This window comes from Cornus florida, unplaced genomic scaffold, assembly GCF_030987335.1.
Source record: "Cornus florida cultivar Cherokee Brave unplaced genomic scaffold, ASM3098733v1 CherokeeBrave_3.0.0_Hap2_Chr11, whole genome shotgun sequence".
NCBI classification, from domain to species: Eukaryota; Viridiplantae; Streptophyta; class Magnoliopsida; order Cornales; family Cornaceae; genus Cornus; species Cornus florida.
In genome coordinates this window covers 110,873,086-110,893,731 of record NW_026775581.1, presented here as the reverse complement: position 1 = coordinate 110,893,731, position 20,646 = coordinate 110,873,086, and the positions used below count along the sequence as shown (strand labels likewise).

At 33.5% G+C, this 20,646-nt stretch overlaps 2 protein-coding genes across 3 annotated transcripts; one reads left to right on the top strand and one right to left on the bottom strand.

Moving 5' to 3' along the window:
• The first annotated feature begins 366 nt into the window (after positions 1-366).
• Positions 367-7,891, top strand: LOC132284091 (hexosyltransferase GAUT11-like). 2 transcript variants are annotated; one of them, XM_059786158.1, is made up of 3 exons: positions 367-768; positions 945-1,142; positions 6,066-7,891. In XM_059786158.1, the coding sequence occupies exons 2-3, from the start codon at positions 987-989 to the stop codon at positions 7,518-7,520; spliced, it is 1,611 nt and encodes a 536-aa protein (XP_059642141.1). In that variant the 5' UTR covers positions 367-768; positions 945-986; the 3' UTR covers positions 7,521-7,891. The 2 variants fall into 2 exon arrangements, with proteins under 2 accessions (XP_059642141.1, XP_059642140.1); XM_059786157.1 differs by having other exon boundaries at positions 367-1,142.
• Positions 7,892-8,644: 753 nt separating this feature from the next.
• LOC132286417 (uncharacterized) lies at positions 8,645-10,483 on the bottom strand. The gene is made up of 3 exons (XM_059788746.1): positions 9,931-10,483; positions 9,761-9,837; positions 8,645-9,144 (listed from the first exon to the last, which is right to left on the bottom strand). Exons 1-3 carry the CDS (start codon positions 10,253-10,255, stop codon positions 8,860-8,862), a joined length of 687 nt encoding a protein of 228 aa, XP_059644729.1. The 5' UTR covers positions 10,256-10,483; the 3' UTR covers positions 8,645-8,859.
• Positions 10,484-20,646: the final 10,163 nt, after the last annotated feature.

The following is a 20,646-nucleotide window of genomic DNA, read 5'->3' as shown; positions in this document are numbered from 1 at the left end:
TATATTTTTTTATAAATATTTTATGACAATCAAATATTTTAAAATAAAGATATACTTTTTAAAAAATATTTTACGTCCAACCAACGAAGGTTTTGTGGATTATTCTTACTATAATTGGTTTGAATCTTTACGCTTCTCCTTTGGGAGGTTATACGTTAGACTACATGATCTATTGCGGTCATCCAAAAATTACCTGGTTTTCTAAAACAATCTTCCATATGTTAAAAATTATAAATCATAAAATGTAGAAAATATAATTTCTAAATTCTAAATTAGAAAAAAAGGACTATTTTCAAGAATTACTATTTACTACAATTCTCTAGAAAAACTTCTCTCCTTCCGAATTTTTGAGAACTGAAGACTAAACCAAAAACGCCCGAGTTGGATTCATATGCTATTTGCATTACCAAACATGCTCGCTCACATCTGCCGGCCCTCCCTTCTTAATTGTAATTGCCCAATTAATTCCTTGATTCGAAGTAGTGCCGTAGGATTCACATTTTTCCTCTCCTCTTTCCCTCCCCCAAGATTGATATTCATGTGGAGAGAGAGCTCTTCACGTTCAAAAGCATTTGTCCAGAACTTTACTCTCCCTCACTCCTATCCAATGCACAGATTGCACTAGTCCTCTTTATTCCATTCCTTACCTCCAAAATCAGCTAAATCTAGATTCAAAGGTGTATATATTTATTTATATATATATAGCCTACAGGGTGAGTTCACGTTCACACGACTAACTGATCCTATAAGTCACAAGAAACATAGCTGGTGAGAGATACAACATTTCATTGCTTTCTTGATTCAATCTGATTGATGGGTTGCTCCGAATTCTTGATTTTGTTTTTGAATTGATTGATGGGTCAGTTTTGAAATTTTGATTTAGTGAGAGTGATGGGTCTAATTCATTGCTTTTCTTATCCAATCTGGGTGATGGGGGATTTTAGATTCTTGATTTGGTTGTGAATTGTGGAACGAACCGGCGAAACATGCGGCGGCGGGCGGCGGACTACCGGCGCCCGGTTAGAAGGAGGTTCTCGTATTGGATCTGGGTGCTTCTTGGGCTATTCGCTTTTGCTGGATTTGCTTTGTTTGTTGTTCATCATAATCATCAGCACGACGATCGAATCGAACAGCCCATACAGGTAAGACGAGAGCACTCCAACATCTTACTTTAATCTGTTTCATCTTATGTTTGTTGGATTATCATGTGTTTCTTGATTATTTTAAATCTGTTTCCTCTTATGTTGCTTGGATTGTCATGTGTTTCTTGTAATAAATCACTTTTTAATTTGATAGAGTTGATCTTTACTTATAGAGACGCATCTACTGAGAATTTATCTGTTCTGTTAGACATGGTTATGGTTACTTTCTGTGAATATCGGAAGAAAAAGGTTTTTAGTTTTATTTTTTTATTTATATATATTTAATTTGATAAGATGAGGGGCTAAAAAAGTTTCGAAATTAGTATTTGAATGCAAAATTTTGGCAAGCAGGCTGCAATTTGGGTTGAAATTAAGTCATTTTCTGTTATGTCTTTTAATGATGTTTGTTAAGCAGCCTTGAAATTGCTTTTGCTACTCTAATGTCAAGTTATAACTATATAGGAATTCACTGATGGAGTCAACACTATTCTTCAGAGGGTTGTGTAGAATAAATTCTATTTGTGGCAAGAATCAAGTAAAAATTTAGCATAGTTTTATGCCCTGAATTTTCTTAATTAGCTTGACTAGCTTAACTTTTAGTATAGGTATGTCCATTGGATTAATTAATTCCAAAATGGATCCAACAGTAGTGATTTTGGAGGCATTGAGTTGTTTCCAAAGTTAGTAGGTTCTCTGTGAGGGGAAGGCCTCTATTTGATACATCTCCCACTAGGAAGATAATTTTGCGGTGGATCATGAAGCTATATTATCAAGCATTCCATAAGGGCAGAATGTGTATACATAAATTTTTTCTTGTCATCTCTGTGTTATCAAATAGGAAGCTCTGTCTTCTGTGTTTCGAGGACTGAATTTTGAGTGATGGTTCTCCTGCCCTATGTGTGTATCTGAAGGATTTGAAGATGGAGTTACACACCACTAGAAAATTGCATTCTTGTTTCTGGTTAGCAGTGGCAATCAGATATAGATGAAAGGCACATAGCACGCTTGGAAATTCTGAGTTTCTGAAACATCCACGGTCAGTAGTTCAATACTTAACACCATTCTTCTCTGAGAAGCGCTCCGTTTGTGTGGTTGTTTAGGCATAAATGTACATTTGAACCTAAAGAAATGGGAAGCTCTCCATCTTCTTCTTCTTTTTTTTAATCATAAGCTCTTCATCGACAGAGTATTCTTCATGAAATGAATAATTATTATGAGATATCCTGGTGCTAGTTGCTGAAAAGCAAACACAAGCAGGAAGTCAGGTGGGTGCTTGTCATTTCTTTGATGTATCACTATGAATGGAAGATTTTTTAGCCCAAGAAGGGAAAGATTTGTAGATCTTGTAGACTTGTTCGAACATCTTGAATCATGTACATACCCAGTTTAGTTGGTCCAGTTTCCAACATATTAAAAATGGCATGACAATGACATTCTTTTCTTTTTTTATTGTTTCTTTTTTAATTTAACGTAGACTATGATGGCTGCAATTATTAAAATAATAGTAAAAGAGACTCTGTGGAATCAAAAGGAAGAAGGCCATTACCTAAGGAACTTAGATGATGGAATGAGGGTGCTAGACCATTGCTAAAACGGAGTGTTATAAAATGTGGCAAAAACTACTGGAAGAAACCTTTGAGAAATACAAACATCCAAAGAAGTTAAAAGTGTGAGAGAGAAACTAGGTATAGAGCATATGATATTTATTCTGAAGTAGGTACAAAGGATATATAGTCTTGCTAAGTAAAGGAGAGGAAAAATAAATTTTTTAATAAAGTTAAGTGGGCGATTAGTGAGAATGTAAATGTTTTAGTGAAAGATGATCAATTTAGAGAAAGGTGGAAATTTACTTTGAGAAGCTGTTGAATGAAAGTCCTATAAGAAGTGGAGGTTTTGAAGGTTATGGTAACATAAGGAGATTAGAGAAAATATATTTTCCCAAAAGATCAGCAAATGAGGTGGTTAAAATGAAAATATGAAGATTTGAGGACCTGGTGGCAGTGCTATTGAGGCTTGAAGGTGGTTAGGTGATGACCGCGTCTCTTGACTAGCAAAATTATTCAATATGATAATAATGACTAAAAAGATGTCCGATGAGAGGCATAAAATATTTTAATAACTATGTATAAGAATTAAGGCAACCTTAGCTACACTTGTGGGTATTGGAAGATTATGTCAATGTCTCTTTGCATGATCTGGCTCGTTCTGGTCATTCTAGCAATTTAGTTTCCCTTGATTTATTTTCCGGATTTATTGAAGACCATGTTGAGACATTGCATAAATCATATAAGAATGAGGGTTTGTGAATTTAGTGGGGGATTTGCATCTCTAGAGGAGCTTTAGTCATATGATTAGATCACCAAAGAGATTGAGCCCATGCTTTAGCCCTAACTTTTTATCTCCATGTAGTCTTTTAATTTGCTGATTTTAAGGCTGATTTTCTTGTTGTATTAAGGTTGTATTAGGTGTTCAATTGTAGTTTTATTTGGAATATTTTCTCCAATTAAGTTCTGTAATGAGATTATTTATTTATGCCCTTGAAAATATTCTCCCTTAGAAGTTAGAAATAAAGAATCATTCCTGCTCTAATAATGGTCAGAACTTCTCCTTTGATATTGTTCCTTTTCTATTTTTTGTCTCGTATCAAGCAAAAAGGAGAACCGTTTTGAATCATTTATGTAGTACTGTCAAATAGATTTTATCACAGTTTGGACCAGTGAATCTTTACATGGATAATTAAGGTATTGAAATCATGTTAACCTTGGTTGAATAAAATTATTTTACTAAATAATTATGTATCAGAGGTTCAAAATATATAAAAGAAGTCATAAAAGTTTTTTAAATTGCTAAGCAGAATCATGGTCTAGAGCAGTAGCGGTGCTAATATGACATCCAAGGGAGCAACACGGTCTCCTAAAACAAGTGTGATACTCTAATGTAGGTTTGTATTTGAAAATGCCCCCAGCCATGTTTACCATGGCAGGCAAGCTCTTTCTTTTACATTACTGAAACTCAAATTACAGATGGACAAATAAATTTTATATCTAATGGGATACATCTTAGTATCATGGTGTGAGTATGTGGTGGAGTTGGTTGCACATAAAATGATTTCACAAGTACTTAAATTTATGATTTATAAAATTGCAACCTTAATTGAAAGTAACATAAGTTATTTTAGGTTAGATATATATCTAAATTTTACAGCATAAATGAAGCAATAGAAAGTGGAATTTCAATTTCATTTGAAATTGACTCGATGATGGTCCCTTTTCCTACCATATATGAATGGTTGTATGAGGAAGTAGATTTTTACTTTATTTTTCAAGAACTTCACAGTATTCCTATCAATGACAGTTTTTTTTTTTTTCCTAGATTAGAGCATCTCTAATGCAAAATGTTATTTCTCCATGGTAAAGTTATATTTTAAGAGGAGATACAGTGCCAAAATGCTATATTTTAGCAATTCTGCTCCAATTGTGCTGACACTTTGACAATTACTTTCCTTATTTTAATCAAGTCATTATTCTTGCTTTTCCATGTACTTTCCAGCCCATATCTGCACAAAAATCCAAAAAAAGGGCTTAGTATCTCATGTTTTCAACTTATAGCAACCTGCTATATATGAGAAAAGTTTTGAGAATCCCATATTTTGAGAGGCTGTATAGCACACACCATTGGAGTGTATCAGAAAACAAAATCTCCTATATTTTGGGTTTGAGAGGACATTTGAGAGAGCATTGGAGACGCTCGTACCAATGACAGTTTAGCTCTTCTTCTTCTTTGGTTGTTGTTGTGTCTGTTTAAGCTGGTTCATGGTTCCATCATGATAGATTGATGGTTTTGCGGCAAAAGAACTGCAAATGTTATAGGCTTGCATTTATGTTGAGAATCACAATTTTGGAGCTGGAAGTTGTCACAATACTGTAGGTTTGCAGAAGTAAGGGTTCACTTTTCTAGAAGAAGAAACTGTGTTAGATAATGTTAATTTCTACCTTTTCTTGTTAGGCGGTTACACTAGAGACTATCCAATATGTGTAAATGGAATCTACTATTCTACTTTTTTAATTAATGAGCAAATTTTGTTGATCAACTGGAATCCTTTGTTATTGTGCTGTTCCATCAATATCTTTGCTCGTCTTGATCAACTGTTCATTTTCAACTTGACCTGCTGGTTGGTTAATCAGATAGACCTTTAATTAAAATCATGTAAGGTATTTTTCTTGACAAGAATAGTAAAATGCATCGAATGATTTAGTAATGGGGTTATGCTACGAGAATTCTTTAGTCTTGGTCCACTGTAGCTTTCATATGTGTTTCATGCACCCTTACCCTTAAATGCAAAATTTTGAGTTCCCAAGAACTTGAGTCAGTCTTAAGTTAAATAATGTCCTATCTATCATATGATAAAACTATGTCTAGTTATCTGATGAAAATAATTAATAAAATTGGATTGGGGAAAAGAAAAGAATATCTGTCCTAGTTATCTTTGGTAATGTGGAAGATCTGAAGAATACGGTGAGTTTTAGCACCATGACATCAGATACAAAGATACTAAACTAATAGTTAGCATGATCTTACCTATAATGTCATACATGTAGAAGATATATTTTAGCAATATAATAGTTTGGTCGCTGGTAGTAATACAATTTAAATGTGTTGTTCAATTGACATAGCTGCCTTAACATTCGTTTCATATGTTTGTGGCATACTAGTAGGCCTTTGTGTATGTATCACATCACTATTCCCTGATAAGATTGTTGTATTCCAATTTAGTTTAAATGCTTCAAACCCTTCGAAACTTCTAAGGAAATCCTTTCATCTGAATTATTCACTGTTCTTACTGTATAAGTTGTTGGATTGGTTATGGTTTTCTAATTACTCTGTTGACGACTAATCTGGCATGTGATTTCCTTCTTTCACCAGGAGAAACAAGACATACACGAACACATTACCCATGCACATTCAAATTTTACTGAAGATATGTTGAGTGCTAAATCATATGCCAGGCAATTAGCAGAACAAATGACACTTGCAAAAGCTTATGTTATTATTGCGAAGGAGCACAATAACCTTCACCTTGCTTGGGAGCTCAGTTCAAAGATCAGAAGTTGCCAGCTTTTGCTCTCAAAGGCTGCCATGAGGGAGGAGCTCATCACACTAGAGGAAGCAGAATCTATCATTAAAAGCCTCTCATCTCTAATCTTTAAGGCAAAAGATGCCCATTATGACATTGCTACCACAATAATGACAATGAAATCTCATATTCAAGCCCTTGAAGAGCGTGCAAGTGCAGCATCAGTTCAAAGTACGGTGTTTGGACAATTGGCTGCTGAAGCATTGCCTAAAAATCTCCACTGCCTAAATATTAAACTCATGGCTGATTGGCTTACAAAGAAGTCCCTCCAAGAGCTCGCAGACGAGAAGAGCAACTCTCCCCGACTTGTGGACAACAATCTGTACCACTTCTGCATATTTTCAGATAATCTGCTGGCTGTTTCGGTTGTCATCAACTCCACCATCTCCAATGCCGACCATCCAAAGCAGCTTGTTTTCCACATTGTTACAAATGGAGTCAACTATGGGGCAATGCAGGCTTGGTTTCTGACGAATGACTTCAGAGGATGCACAATAGAAGTTCAGAACATTGAGAATTTTACTTGGCTAAATGGTTCTTACTCTCCTGTTGCAAAACAGCTACTTGAAATGGATTCTCGGGCGTTCTATTTTGGAGGGTCTCAAGATATGAAAGTTGAGCCAAAATTTCGGCATCCAAAGTACCTATATTTGTTGAATTATCTTCGGTTTTACATCCCAGAGATCTGTCCCCAGCTGGAGAAGGTTGTTTTTCTTGATGATGATGTTGTTGTCCAGAAGGATCTCACCCCTCTTTTTTCACTGGATTTACATGGAAACGTGAATGGAGCTGTGGAAACTTGTCTTGAAGCATTTCATCGTTATTACAAGTATCTCAACTTCTCAAATCCAACCATTAGTTCGAAGTTTGACCCGCAGGCTTGCGGCTGGGCATTTGGTATGAATGTTTTTGATTTGATTGCATGGAGGAAAGCAAATGTGACTGCACGGTATCATTACTGGCAGGAAAGGAATGCCGATAGGTCACTCTGGAAGCTGGGCACACTTCCTCCGGGCCTCTTAGCTTTTTATGGACTGACAGAGCCTCTTGATCGGAGATGGCATGTATTAGGACTGGGTTATGACCTGAATATTGACAGCCGTCTGATTGAGAGTGCAGCTGTCATTCACTTCAATGGGAACATGAAGCCGTGGCTGAAGTTGGCTATTGGCAGGTATAAACCTCTATGGGAACGGTATGTGAATCAGAGTCATCCATATATCCAAGGTTGTGTTACAAGTTGATACTTTTTGACTGTGGGTAATTTTATGCATTCTTCAACATTTTTACAATTTCTCGAAGCTATACTATAGAGTTAGCAGTAGAAAATTTTGATGCTAGGAGTTTCTCCTTTTCTCTTTCATCTTTCCATTTTAAAATCTTGAAAGGAAACATGATTCTTATAGACTAGGAAGCAAAAATGTATCAGGTAAAGGTGTGTGGGGGGATTTGTTTTTGGTTTATCCCCATTTTGCAAGCTATAGAATTGTTTGTTTTGTAGCAACTCTTGTAATAATCTCTCAGCTCTTTTGGATTACAATGTAGTTGAAGCGAAATATTGTTTTCTTTCCTTTTTATTTCTATTTATATATATATTTTTTCCCCATTACCTAAATTTTCAAACAGATAAGATGGTCATTGTAAGATGATTTCTGAACATACTTTTCAGGGCATTACTATTGCAAATGATATCTACAATTGGTGAGCATTTAACTAGTTGCTTTTCTGGCTCTCTTTTTAGCATTTTTTATTTGCTAAGGTTTTATAAGTACACTACTTTAGTACTTTTGCATTACCGTTAGTAACAAATAGTTCATTTGAAAATTGAAATTTATGGGTAATTGTCAGTTTTAGCTTTGAGAGTCAAGTATTTAGGAGGTGTTTTTATGTAGTTGCTATTGTGACTTCTGATGTGGCAAGCTGCAATTTTTTATATGGAAAAAGAAGCTAATCGAAGGGGCTGCTGTAGAATTTTTGGAGTTGTGTCGAGGAAACAGAGTATGTGAGGGCTTCAAAATGATGGATACAGCTGCCCTGTAATACATAGATTTCATGTCAATATATGTATATATATTTGGAGTAACTGTTCTTACTCCCGAACCTTGTTACATGGACTTGAACATGTCAATTCTCTTGAACATGTCAATTCTCTAAACAGAGGGACTTATGCATATTGTTAAATATTTATATTATTTAATACTTTTATTTTATTTTTTAGAGTAAAACAATAGATAGTTCAATATAAGCATTTTACCCTTTTAAAATTAATGATGTAATAAAATTAAATTATTTGATATGTTTTTTTTTTTAAGTGTATGTCTAGTTAAAAGTGTATGACATATATCTCATACCCTACAAATGAATTTTTGATGAATTTTTTCATATGATCTGCATGGTCCTCAAACAACAAAGTTTTTATGCTATTTATAGATACTATAGTACAATTAGATATCTAGAGTCATGAAATTGGACACAACTTTTTTATACACTTGATTTCCAACATAAATCCAATGACATTAACCCCACAATCATGACAATCACAACCATTTTTCACATGTATCAACCATACCAACGTTTGTATTTCTAAGCCAAAAGCCAAAAATTCTTATGACGCTTAGTGGTAATCAAATACCCTCCATATCTCTTGCTCTTTCTTCTCACTGCAATGGTCAAGCAACCAGCATGTTGGATACAGTAGTCCACAACCCTACTGCGACTCCTCCGCCCCGCCCACGTCGACCGCAGACGCCAAACCACCGATGGCTTTCTTTGCCCTAAGACCAGCAGTGACACTCTTCGTTGCTTTGCTTCTTGCACTATGGTTGGACCACTTTCCTTCCCTTCCAGTAATGCTATCTCAATGTGCACCTAATCAATACCATACTCACACGGTTTCAATATCCAAATGTTACAGAATTTAGACTATGATATATGAATATTTGTAATTGCAAGAAAGCCCTTCTTGTTTTGTATTTACTTGTGGTCGGCATTGAATTAGTTGGTGGTACAAGCAATATATGCCTTGTTGACTTAACACCATCTCTCTCTTTATCTCTCTATATTATTATATACATAATAACTGTTATACCCCTGCATTTAGAAATGGGTTTGACTTGGTCTTTTAGATTCCAAATTTTTTTAAGAACTTAATACTTTACAATGAACCATTTGGCTAAATGAAGTTATTAAGTACTAGAAATTTAAATAATAATACATATTTATAGAAAGGTAGGTAATCATACATACATATATAATAAAAAATGGAAAAATAAAAAAGAGAAAAGAAAAGAAAAAGAATGAATATATACAGTTATATTCATGTGCCTTAGTATGTACAAAAAAGCAGATGATCATGTGTGGGTGTGTTTCAATTAGAAAATGTGAGAAGTAAGAATTGTTAGAATTTGCAAAATTAAGCTAATCCATATAATACTCTTTCCTTTAAATTCAGAAATGGGAAACAAATTAGATTTTAATTACTTACCCCAGGTCGTGTCATTTGAGACATACTTTTCATAGAGCAAAGAAGTTCATAGGCCTTTTGTCTGTTAGAATTCGGACCTGCAATTAAAAAAAAAAAAAAAAACATATTATATATAAATATAGTACCACTTAATTGTTTAATTTTATTCCTATATAGTAACTGGAACATACCTAGTCTTGATGGTTTAATTAGATGGAGGAGAATAATAGTATCCTGGATTTGTACAGTGTGAGACAATGCCCATTGAAGAGCATCCATAGCTTCAATGGTGGAATCAACCACCACCATCACTCTATTGCCGCTTTCAGTATCTCCTTTGGACGACGTGTCGCCGGTGTTGAAGCTCATATTATCAATGCTGTTGACAGAGAACTCGGCGAATTTGTCATCTGGTTTAATGGAATTATAGGTTTGCTTGTATTGTCGAGGAGGAGAATGGACTCGAAAACACCCATTCATGCAGAAACCAGGCAGTCTCATACGTCCCCGAATCATCTTTAGATATATGATGATCAGTGTTGGATTGAAATAATATTAGCTCAAATATATATATATATGATCAGAAGAAGAATTAGGATGATACATACATATATATATATATATATATAGAGAGAGAGAGAGAAGGGGTTGGGTGGGGAGGGAAGGAGAGACAAAAAAGTGATAATAAGGTAGTGGTGCCTCCTGGTGTTGTTCTTGTATGTGCTTAATTGTGGTGGACATGGTTGTCCGTCTTTGACTTTTTATAGCTCTTCCCTTCCCCATTAAAAGGTCATGCAAACCATGTTCTTGTTTGTTTCTATTCTTTTCTTTATGGTGGGCCCCACTTCGACGTGCCTTCCATCAAAATTACAAGGGTGCTTAGACTACTAGTTGAATTAAAAGTCTTGTGCTTAGCCGGACACATTAAAAAAAAAAAAAAAAACACACACACACACACAAATTATATAATATTATATGAAAAAGGGATAAAAGTAAGAGGGTTTTTTTTTTTTTTTTGGTACTCTTAGTATGTTATATATTTACATATTGTGATGTTCTTACTGGGGATTAGTTTTTAAAACCTATAGAAATCTAGAGAAGATGTTGTGTTCATGCATCTAGAAGGTACACTTGTATATGTATACATATTCTTGTACACATTCATTAATTGACTTTTTATACTTCCTAGTATAAGTAGAGTAACCTTTCAAATATAAAAAGAGTTATTTATTTAAGTTCTTATTTCTCCTTATAAAAAGGGGTTGTCCTGTAACTCCTATCTCCAATAAATCTCAACAAAAAGAAAACATGTAAGAAATCTGAAATTTGAAGTATTATTTAACCTTTTCTTTCATAATAAAATTCGGTCAAATTTGCATAATTAACATACCAATTCTACTACATAATAATTTACATAATGATATTTTCCTCCCAATGTTGTACGCCACATAGGGCAACCAATTGGAGTTGTTGTAAGGCATCGATGGATTTGTTATGGGGCATCAAATGGATTTGTTATATGCACTCATGCACATTTTTAAATCCCGATTGGGGACACACGCACATATATATATATTTTCCCAAGGAATTGTAATAAAATGCTTTTGGGCGTCGTGACACCTATTTCGGCCGCTTGTGAAAGGTTGTGTATGCTTCAATTGGAACTTGTCTTCACTTTAGTTATTGCAAAATAAATAATAAATAATAATAATAAATATATAAAATCTCACTCACAATTTTCACGGTAACATCATATTTTTCTGAAAAGCACTTGAAACTTGGAAAATTAAAAATGTTAGATTTTTGGTCATGCCTCTGTCAAGAAGTACTTATACGAGAGATGGCTCTTTTCTCTCAGATGGAGGTGAGAGGTTTTTAGTTTTCACAGTGAGCGTCTACATATTATGTATGCGAGTATTTATCAAATCAAAAAATAAAACAAGGGAGGGGATGGAAAAATTACAATGAAGTCTTATTTTGCCTTTAAAATGACGGATAAGTCGTATCAATAAGACCAATAAATCTTATTTTTAAATTATTATTTTTTCATTTAAGTTCTAAACTACTAAATCTTTAACCAATAGAAGTAAAGTTTTATTTGAAAATTGATATGTAATCCTTTTTCATATTCCTTTAATTTTTAGTCAATTAGTGAATAACAATTTATGAATTTTAAAGTATAATTGATTTAATTGCATTTCAATCAAATAAATATTGTATAAAATCCTTAAAAACTTTATAAATATTAATAAAATATTAACATATATTTTAGTTAAATTTTATATCTAATTTTGCAAGGGTGTAAATGAAAGTTTGAGTTCCCTAGAACTTAAATGGTAAAAAATAAAAATAAATAAAAAATTAGAAGTAAGAATTATTTGTCTAAATCTAATTAAAATTGATTGGGCTTAATTTGTCTTATAAAGAAAGAAAAAAAAGTATGATCTATTATATAACCTATAGATAATTTTTCTGAAAAAAAAAATAAATAAATAAAATTGTTTGAATCGTGCATGTCCTTATCAAAGTTATCATTCAGTGCGTCGTGTCTCGTGTGTGATGATATCTTTGAAAAAGAGGATGAAAATGAATGGGAAAGGTCAAGCAATGGCTTGGTCTTTACTGGCGTTATGACAGGGGCAGACCATGACCGACTTACTCTGCTCATATTGTGTTTCTAACAGCAACTTGATTGGTACCATAACACTTTACTGTACGTGATAGTTTGGCAATATTCCATGATTGTGATATAATTCTAATTGATTTGCACCCACACCCCTCTCTCTCTCTCTCTCTCTCTCACTCACACACACACACACACACACACACACACACAATTAATTGAAAAACATGCCATGATGTCTCAACCATGTCTCAACCATCTCTCCATTGTTGCTGTGCAGCTTTCTTTGAAAATCTATGAACAGTTCACATATTTATTATGAAAAATATAATTGTTGAATAGAATTGCAAATATATATATATATATATATATATATATATAAAGGTTTGGTTTATAATTCTCAACACAGTTTTTAAGAATTTAAAGAATAGAAAAAATTATTTTTAGAGAACAATTTTTTATAATTCTCTAAAAACATGTATTTTCATACATAAATTTTTAAAAAATAAAAAATAAATTATATAATTTTTAGTTTTCTGATAATAGAAAATTGTTTACAAAGTTACTGTGATGATCCTATGTGCGGGTGTGCCGTGGGCAGATGCGAGGCACTGGTAGACTACCACACTAGCGAGGTGCACAATCCCACATCATCTGAGTAAGGGAAAGGTGAAGTGCTTATATGTGTTGGGGTAACTCCAATTGGTACGAGGTCTTTTGGGATTAAAACTCTGTAGCAAAATTGTGTAGGTTCAGGTCCGACAATATCATACCATGTGGGCAGGGACAATATCATACCATGCGGGCAGGTGCGAGATACTGACAAAGGTGTCGACTTTGTTCAATTGATAACCATTGCATTATTGATTTTGATTTAATGGTCATTACTCGGTAGAGTCCAATCCAACTGTGTGACTGCCACTCTCGCTAATGTCGCCCGCATTGATTAGTGCTAAATGATTGAGGGGACAAACAATTTCCAAAGAAGGTTCTTCAAAATTATGATAGCTATGGCTTAACCATTGTAATTATATACCAGTACATCTGGCATACATGTAACGTCATAAACAATAATTATTGAAGAAGCCTTCTCTGGGATTCAGAGAGGCATCTCTTATCATCAGTCCTCCAATCTTCTCATGATTAAGAGAACTAGTCAGCGATGGAGCCAATTGAGGCTCCTTGGCCGCGCAGCCGTGGGGCCTCTAAAAAAAATCTTTTTTATTTATTTTTTTATTTTTTTATTTTTTATGTGTGTGTGTGTGTGTATATATATATATATATAATTTTAAAGTTGCAACTCTCAAATTTTTATATTTTTTTATTTTGTATATATAGAATTATACAAATTCTAAAATTGCATCACACTTAACCCACAATTTAATCTCTCGTCATTAGACATTTGATGTGCCCGTTAGAAAAATGTGAAGACCCATCTTGTAAAGTACACAATTCCCTCGTCTATTGGGTTTAAATCTACTAATTAATTAGTTTTTGATTTGAAGAACCAAACTACAAATAGCTCAAGTTCTAATTTGAAGACAAGTTTCATCATTGATTTTTAGTTATTGTAAAGGAAGACTTTCTAATTTTGTTAAGTCCTAACTAATTTGATTTATTCAATAATATTCGTTGTAAGAGCCAACAAGTGATACATTAATAATACAAACATATTCAACATAATTTCTCTATATTCCAATCTCCTAGTTGTTACTGTTATTGACACAAATGCTTAGTTGCTTTAAACGAATCCCTTTTTATATTTAATATATGAATATGAATACTATTAATTAATTCTATAATAGAAGAAAAATTAAAGATTAATATGCAAGAGAGAATTGAGAAATCAAAACTGAGAAGAAGAAGTATTCTCTGACTGGGCCTTCTCCCTAATGGGATCTTAGTCTCAAAACCACTTAAATTGCCTTTAGGGGCGGAGGCCTTGCAATATGATTCTATCGTCAATTTTGTAGCTGTCATGGAATTTCCAGTCTAAAAGTCCGTTACTTCGATTTGGTCCCATCTGTTGTATAATGTCGGAGGGCAAGATTGGAGACCAACATAGTCTTGGGCCTTACTTGGCATAGGTAATGATGTACAAAGCACGAACACCGATACAAAATACAAATACGATAAGACAAAGACATTTGGATACGGTAAATTTTAAAAAAATAAGATACGGACGGTGATAAAATAATAATATATATTTTTATTATTTATAAATTTTTATTTCACTTATAATTTTATTTATATTAATAGACATATCTCATTTATATTAATTCCAACCAAACTTCTATTAAAATAAGAATAATAAATAAGTAGTAGTATATCTTTGTATTTAAAATTTATAACCAAACACATTGACAAAGAGATAAGTTTTCAATGTTATCTTCTTGATCTTTCATCACGGATTATCTTCTCTCTCCTCTAAGCGGCGTCTCTATTTCCTGTATCTCTTAACTTTCTGTCTCCTTTGTCTTTCATTAATGACTTTATTTTAAAATATAGTGATATAATATATCATAATATCTTTCGATATAGCGCATTTTTCATAACATTATATAGTAAGTAAAAAATAAAAAAAAAAAAAAAAAACCCATGTTGTAGGTTGGTCTATCTGGTACAACTATACTAACTAAAATTCAAAGAAATTATGACATATCACCTGTAAAGAGGATTCCTAAACCAAGGCAATTGTTAACATTTATATCTTGTTCCTTGTGAATTTATCTCCAGAGAGGATCCCCAAACAGAGGCAATTGCTAATATATATAGCTAATCTAAGAAGAGGTCAATTGTGGTTGAAACTGAGAACTTTGAGACCTTATGGTTGATATGTCATAATATTATCCGATAGCATTTTTTTTATTACATTTTATTTGGTCAATAAAAAAAAAAAATTAAACGAAAAATAACATACTTTTTGAGTGGGTGTTACTGATAAACAACTTGCTAAAATGTTGAAATATATCTTGACAAGTCGGATGTTCCTCCTCACAGGTGAAGAGGGATATGTTAAAAAATAATAAATAAAATAAAATAAAATAAGAGAGGGTAAAACCTCCACAGAGAATGCCTAAATAAAGGCAATTATTGATATTTATAGCTAATTTAAGAAGAGGTCAACAATTAAATTAATCCACTGCACGTATGGTTATGAGTTGACCTTTGGGAAATCAACATTTCCATAATAAAGAACAATAAAATCCTTTCATTTGTGAGGAGAAACCTCCTACTTACGGTTGATATGTCATATCATTTTTAAAAAGTTCAAAGATATATGGAAAGTTAGTTGTGAGGAGGATGTTCCTCCTTATATGTGAAAACGAAAGTATTGTTTAAAAATAAAATAATTTTAGTCCCCAAATAGTTCAGATTTGTAAATAAGTCAAGTTAAATTTTTAGTATATTTTTTATCAGTTCATTTGTTTGTGGATTCAATTCGGGGCTCTTCTCGTTTGAAAACAATTAGAACTTGTGTTTAATATCATTTTGGCTCCGTTTAGAAGAATTTTACACGGCGTCTCCATGACATAAATCCCTCTCGACTATCTGCGTTTTCAGTAAACTCCCCTTAACTATTTAAGGGAGGTAAAAGGGGGGATATTTGGAACAAAATGTTTAATTCATTCGAACTTCCAAAATTCATATCTCCCAAACCATGTATCCAAAAATTGCTAATAATAGATGCACAAAAATATTATGAAACAATGATTTCAGAAATATAAGAGTTGTGTAATAATACATCATATCCAGAAAGAAATAGCCAATCTAAGAATCTGCTCCAAGAATCTTATTTTATTTTTAAAACTCGGAATATTTACAAGAAAATTTCCATAATTATTCATTTGCACATGGAGCATAACATATAAAAAATGCAGCCCCAACAGAGACCGAATTTTCATTTTGATTTTTGTTTAAAATGGTGACAAATATCTTTTATTATCACCTTTTTTCTTTTCAACTTCCTTTGTTAAATCTATTTATTTGTTTATTTTTTTTGTTAACATTTAGGATAATTACATTTCTAAGAATTTATTTGTAATTTACTAAAAAAATTTAATAAGCTTTATTTATTTATTTAAGAATAATTTAATCTTAAAGTAATTCAAGATCACATTATATATTCAGTGTGAAGATTGACCATGTGATTAACCCGAATTAACCCAACTTTCTAATTTGAAATCTAAGCCCAAGTTGCGAACCTGAATTTAAAAGAAGGATGGGTTGATCTAAAGTTGAGTAGTTAGGGTTCAAAATGGGGTTATAGTTAGGCTCATGTTAAACATTTCATGAGTCGGGTTGGACTCGAGTTGTATCTTAAACCCACACAACCCATTCGAGTTGCAACCCTACTTAATTCTAGAACGATTCAATATTTAATCAATTTAGTGTGTTTGATCACTTAAGGACAAACACTAAAAATTTAAAAAGTTATTAAAAATATTAACTTTTTAACCATTTAAAAACTTTAGCACTTGAAATTTAAAGTACTTAATTTTTTTATTAAACAACACCTAAGTTGTCAACTTCTTATCTTTTCTCTCATTCAATCGAATAAAAAAGAAGAAACGTTTTCCTCTCCAAAAATGTCACATCCATCCCTTAAACACAAACATAAAATACACTAACAAAACCAACAAAACAAACTTTTATTCGAGAAAGGAATGTATCTAACAGTATACTGATAAAAATTAGAGGCACAAACTTACAAGGGCCAGTGGGGGCATCTACCCCTACTGGATTTATTTAATATTGTAGGATTCAAAGGTGATGCACCTGTCCCACATTATATGTACCTGTCCATCCCCTTCCAATTTTTGTAAATTTAATAAGCGAAAATATTATTTATAAAAATTAAGTTCTTATATATTATTTTTATTTAAAAAATTATATTTAATTTATTTTTAAATGTTTTTTTCCCCTTCTACAACGCCTCCTTTCAATAGAATTTCTTGGTCCATCACTGTTTTTAGCCTAATAGTAATATTGTAGGATTCAAAGGTGATGGTAATCTCATGTATGAATTTGAGTATTTTTAGAGTTACTTATTTTCAAATCGGTAAACACAACACGCCAAAGTAATCTTGCAACAGGTTTATTGTTTTATTCATATGAACTATTTGTTCCAGAAGTAAATAATATAATTATTTAAGGCTTTCACGTGCCCAAATGCCAATGTAGTACTATTGGGTCACTACATACATAATACATGTGAGATCAATAAAAAATTTAAATTCTTTAAGGTGGTTCATCACACAACGTTGGTCTTTCTCATAATATTTTTGTTTATGGTCCATCACGGCAGTGTTCGATTTTCTCACAACCTCTGGTATACGGATTTGTTGGTTCAGGCTTACATCCATCGGGATGCGATTTTTTATCACACGGTTCGTCATCCCTTCCGATAGCACCATAACCGATTTCCTTTGCGGAGGTTAAAAAATCAGATGAAATCAAAATTAGCGCGAGGCAAAAAATAATCATCCACCCTTTAAATGTGGCCATCGATACAATCAATCAATAGATGGTCAAATCTATATATATATGTGTGTAAATATATGATAAGCTTCAATCTTTAGTTCGGTAGGGATGGGCTAGATGTTGGAAGAAATTTATAGGGAGAGTTTCTTCCCATAATTAAGACTTGTTTTTTTAATGTGAGGTCAGAAATTAATCAATTGGAGTTGGCATTTTAAGTTCAAGTCAAATGAGACAGATCGGAGAAACCGTTTGAGTTGTGTCTCAAAGTTATTGTTTAACGATTTGTAAAGTCAAAATTTTCCTTAATTAATGAAACAAATAACTAGAGTTAAGAAACAAAAAAGAGTAGTTATTGGAGTTGATAGAATTTTGGAACAGCTAATAAAATATTTATTTATTTGTAATAGTTTGATACACTATTAGACATGGTCTTTAATAGAAAGGATTTTTCAAGAGTGGATTGATTTGAAGACCTTTTTTTTTTTTTTTTCTTTTCATTAGCAATTACAATAAAAAGCCTTTAACTATGTTTTCATTTTGCTCTATCTAAGATCATAGTTTCAGTCAAATCAAATGAAAAATATACAAATCAATATACATATATAGTAGTGTGTATATATACAGAAGTATAGATAATAAACAGTAAAATTAAAATTATAAAAATGAATATAATTTAATACATATGAATAATATTTTGATTTTTTTGTAAATACATTATCTTATTCAATATTATATTTAGGTGTAACTATATTTATATTTACAAGCCCGTTTAAATTTTTGGGCTATCCAGCTTATTGAATTAAAACCAAAAATATTATTTGATTAAAAAGTAAACAAAAAATAAAAAACCTATACACCTTTAATGGTGGTAAAAATTACAATGAGATTGGGATAAACCCGCAAATAGATGGGCATTGCCCATCTTAATAATTGACAGGTGTTGAAATTTTATGAAGCCACGTCAACAGGGAGGATGAACCTCATTCTACTGCACATGATGCAACCATTACTCCAATATGTCTTTTAAAAAACAATGCTTGGATCCTGTCCTATCACAGCAAGTTTTGTCCTCCACCATGACGTGACTATATGAAAACTTAACACCTGTCTTAAAAAAAAAAAAATGGATAATACTCGATCAAATTTGGGTTACGGGTAAAATCCATCCGAAGCCCATTTTCTCTCTCCTTCAGTCCTCTTTTTTTTTCTTTTTTTTCGAAAAAAAATCTCTCCTTCATCTTCAGTCCATTCATCTTCGCCGGTTACCGTTCCGAATCATCCATTCCACCGGCCGAGTTCAGCCCACCGTGCCGCAAGTCAGCCACAGTTTCTCTACAGCCGAGCTTCTCCTTGCCCGCCGCTCTCGCCGCTCCGAAAACCCACTGTCGTTCAATCTCGCCAAGCACCGCCGCAAGTCCACTACCGTCTTCATCCTCGCCGGTTTGCCATCGCCACCGCAAAGGTGATTATTCAAGAACTCCAAAGGTGAAAACATCACTCTCCCAACAAAATCACACAAATCCACATCCGGGTTTTGCTCATTGTAGATTTTCTCATTTGGGTGTCTGTTTTCACAGGAAAAAAACACACACACAACACATCTGTGTGTTACTCATTCTAGGGCTTTTATAATTTGGGTCACTCTGTTTTCACATTGTTTTAAGAAAGTTAAAAATATAAAGATTCATATTTGGGTTTTGTTCATTATAGCATTTTATCATGTGGGTCACTCTCTTTTCACACAATTTCAAGAACAACAAAATACCTGATTTTTGCTCATTTTTAGGGCTTTTTTCACATTCTGGTTTGCTCTGTTTTCACTACAGGAGTCTCAATGTCTCTATATCCAGACGACAAATGCTGGCCAACAATGTCGAATCAAAGGGCAAGACATGCCTCACCAGAAACCCCATCGACGACTGCTGGAAATGCGACCCAAACTGGGCCAACAACCGGCAACGCCTCGCCAACTGCGCCATAGGGTTCGAAAAAAGCGCGCTCGGCGGTAAGGGTGGCCGGATCAACGTCGTCACCGACTCCTCCGACGACAACGCGGCGAACCCAACTCCGGGACCCTCCGGCACGCCGTGATCCAGACGGAGCCCCTCTGGATCGTCTTCTCCACCAACATGCTCATCAAGCTCAAGCACGAGCTCCTCGTCAACTCTTTCAAGACCATCGACGGCCGCGGCACTAACGTGCACATCACGAAAACATCGTCCAATGGGAGAGGAGAGAGAGGAAACATAGGGAGGAGAGAGAAACAAAACGGGTCTAGTCTAGTTAAATGGGTATAACCCATGTTTTATAATTTTTAATGTGAAGAATAGATGGCAAACCCTTATTGGGCCAACTCAGATTGGGAGGACATTCTTTGTCTTGATAAGGCAGAATCCAAGCATTACTTTTTTCTAAAAGGATGCCCAAACAGAGGTAATTGCGGGCATTTATAGCTGATCTAAGAAGAGGTTTGCATTGATCCTTTAGCTATCACTGTTGTTAATTGTTAGAAATAGAGGGTTAAAAATTACAATGTACTACTTTAGGGGATAAATGGACAGAGACGATTAGAAATCAACGAGAGTACATGGGTATTTTCAGGTTACAAAACATTTATTATCTGTACTAGAAAAGAACTAGAAGCTTAATTCAACACAAAAATAAGGTTTAAGTTCCAACAGATGGATAATTGTTTCAATTTTTGTCTCCAACAACTAATCATTACAAATTCCAAAATGCATATTACAAACATAGAAACTTTGATCTTCCATCAAAGCTTTACCGAGAAACAAATTTATTA

What these genes read in the sequence shown, in the direction of transcription:
- LOC132286417 (XM_059788746.1), bottom strand. Translation starts at nt 10,255, where the DNA reads ATGATTCGGGGACGTATGAGACTGCCTGGTTTCTGCATGAATGGGTGT. An exon ending in AATTAAACCATCAAGACTAG is followed by an intron (nt 9,838 to 9,930) that starts GTATGTTCCAGT and finishes TTTTAATTGCAG; the next exon opens with GTCCGAATTCTAACAGACAA. An exon ending in CTCAAATGACACGACCTGGG is followed by an intron (nt 9,145 to 9,760) that starts GTAAGTAATTAA and finishes GGTATTGATTAG; the next exon opens with GTGCACATTGAGATAGCATT.
- LOC132284091 (XM_059786158.1), top strand. Translation starts at nt 987, where the DNA reads ATGCGGCGGCGGGCGGCGGACTACCGGCGCCCGGTTAGAAGGAGGTTC. An exon ending in GAATCGAACAGCCCATACAG is followed by an intron (nt 1,143 to 6,065) that starts GTAAGACGAGAG and finishes TTCTTTCACCAG; the next exon opens with GAGAAACAAGACATACACGA.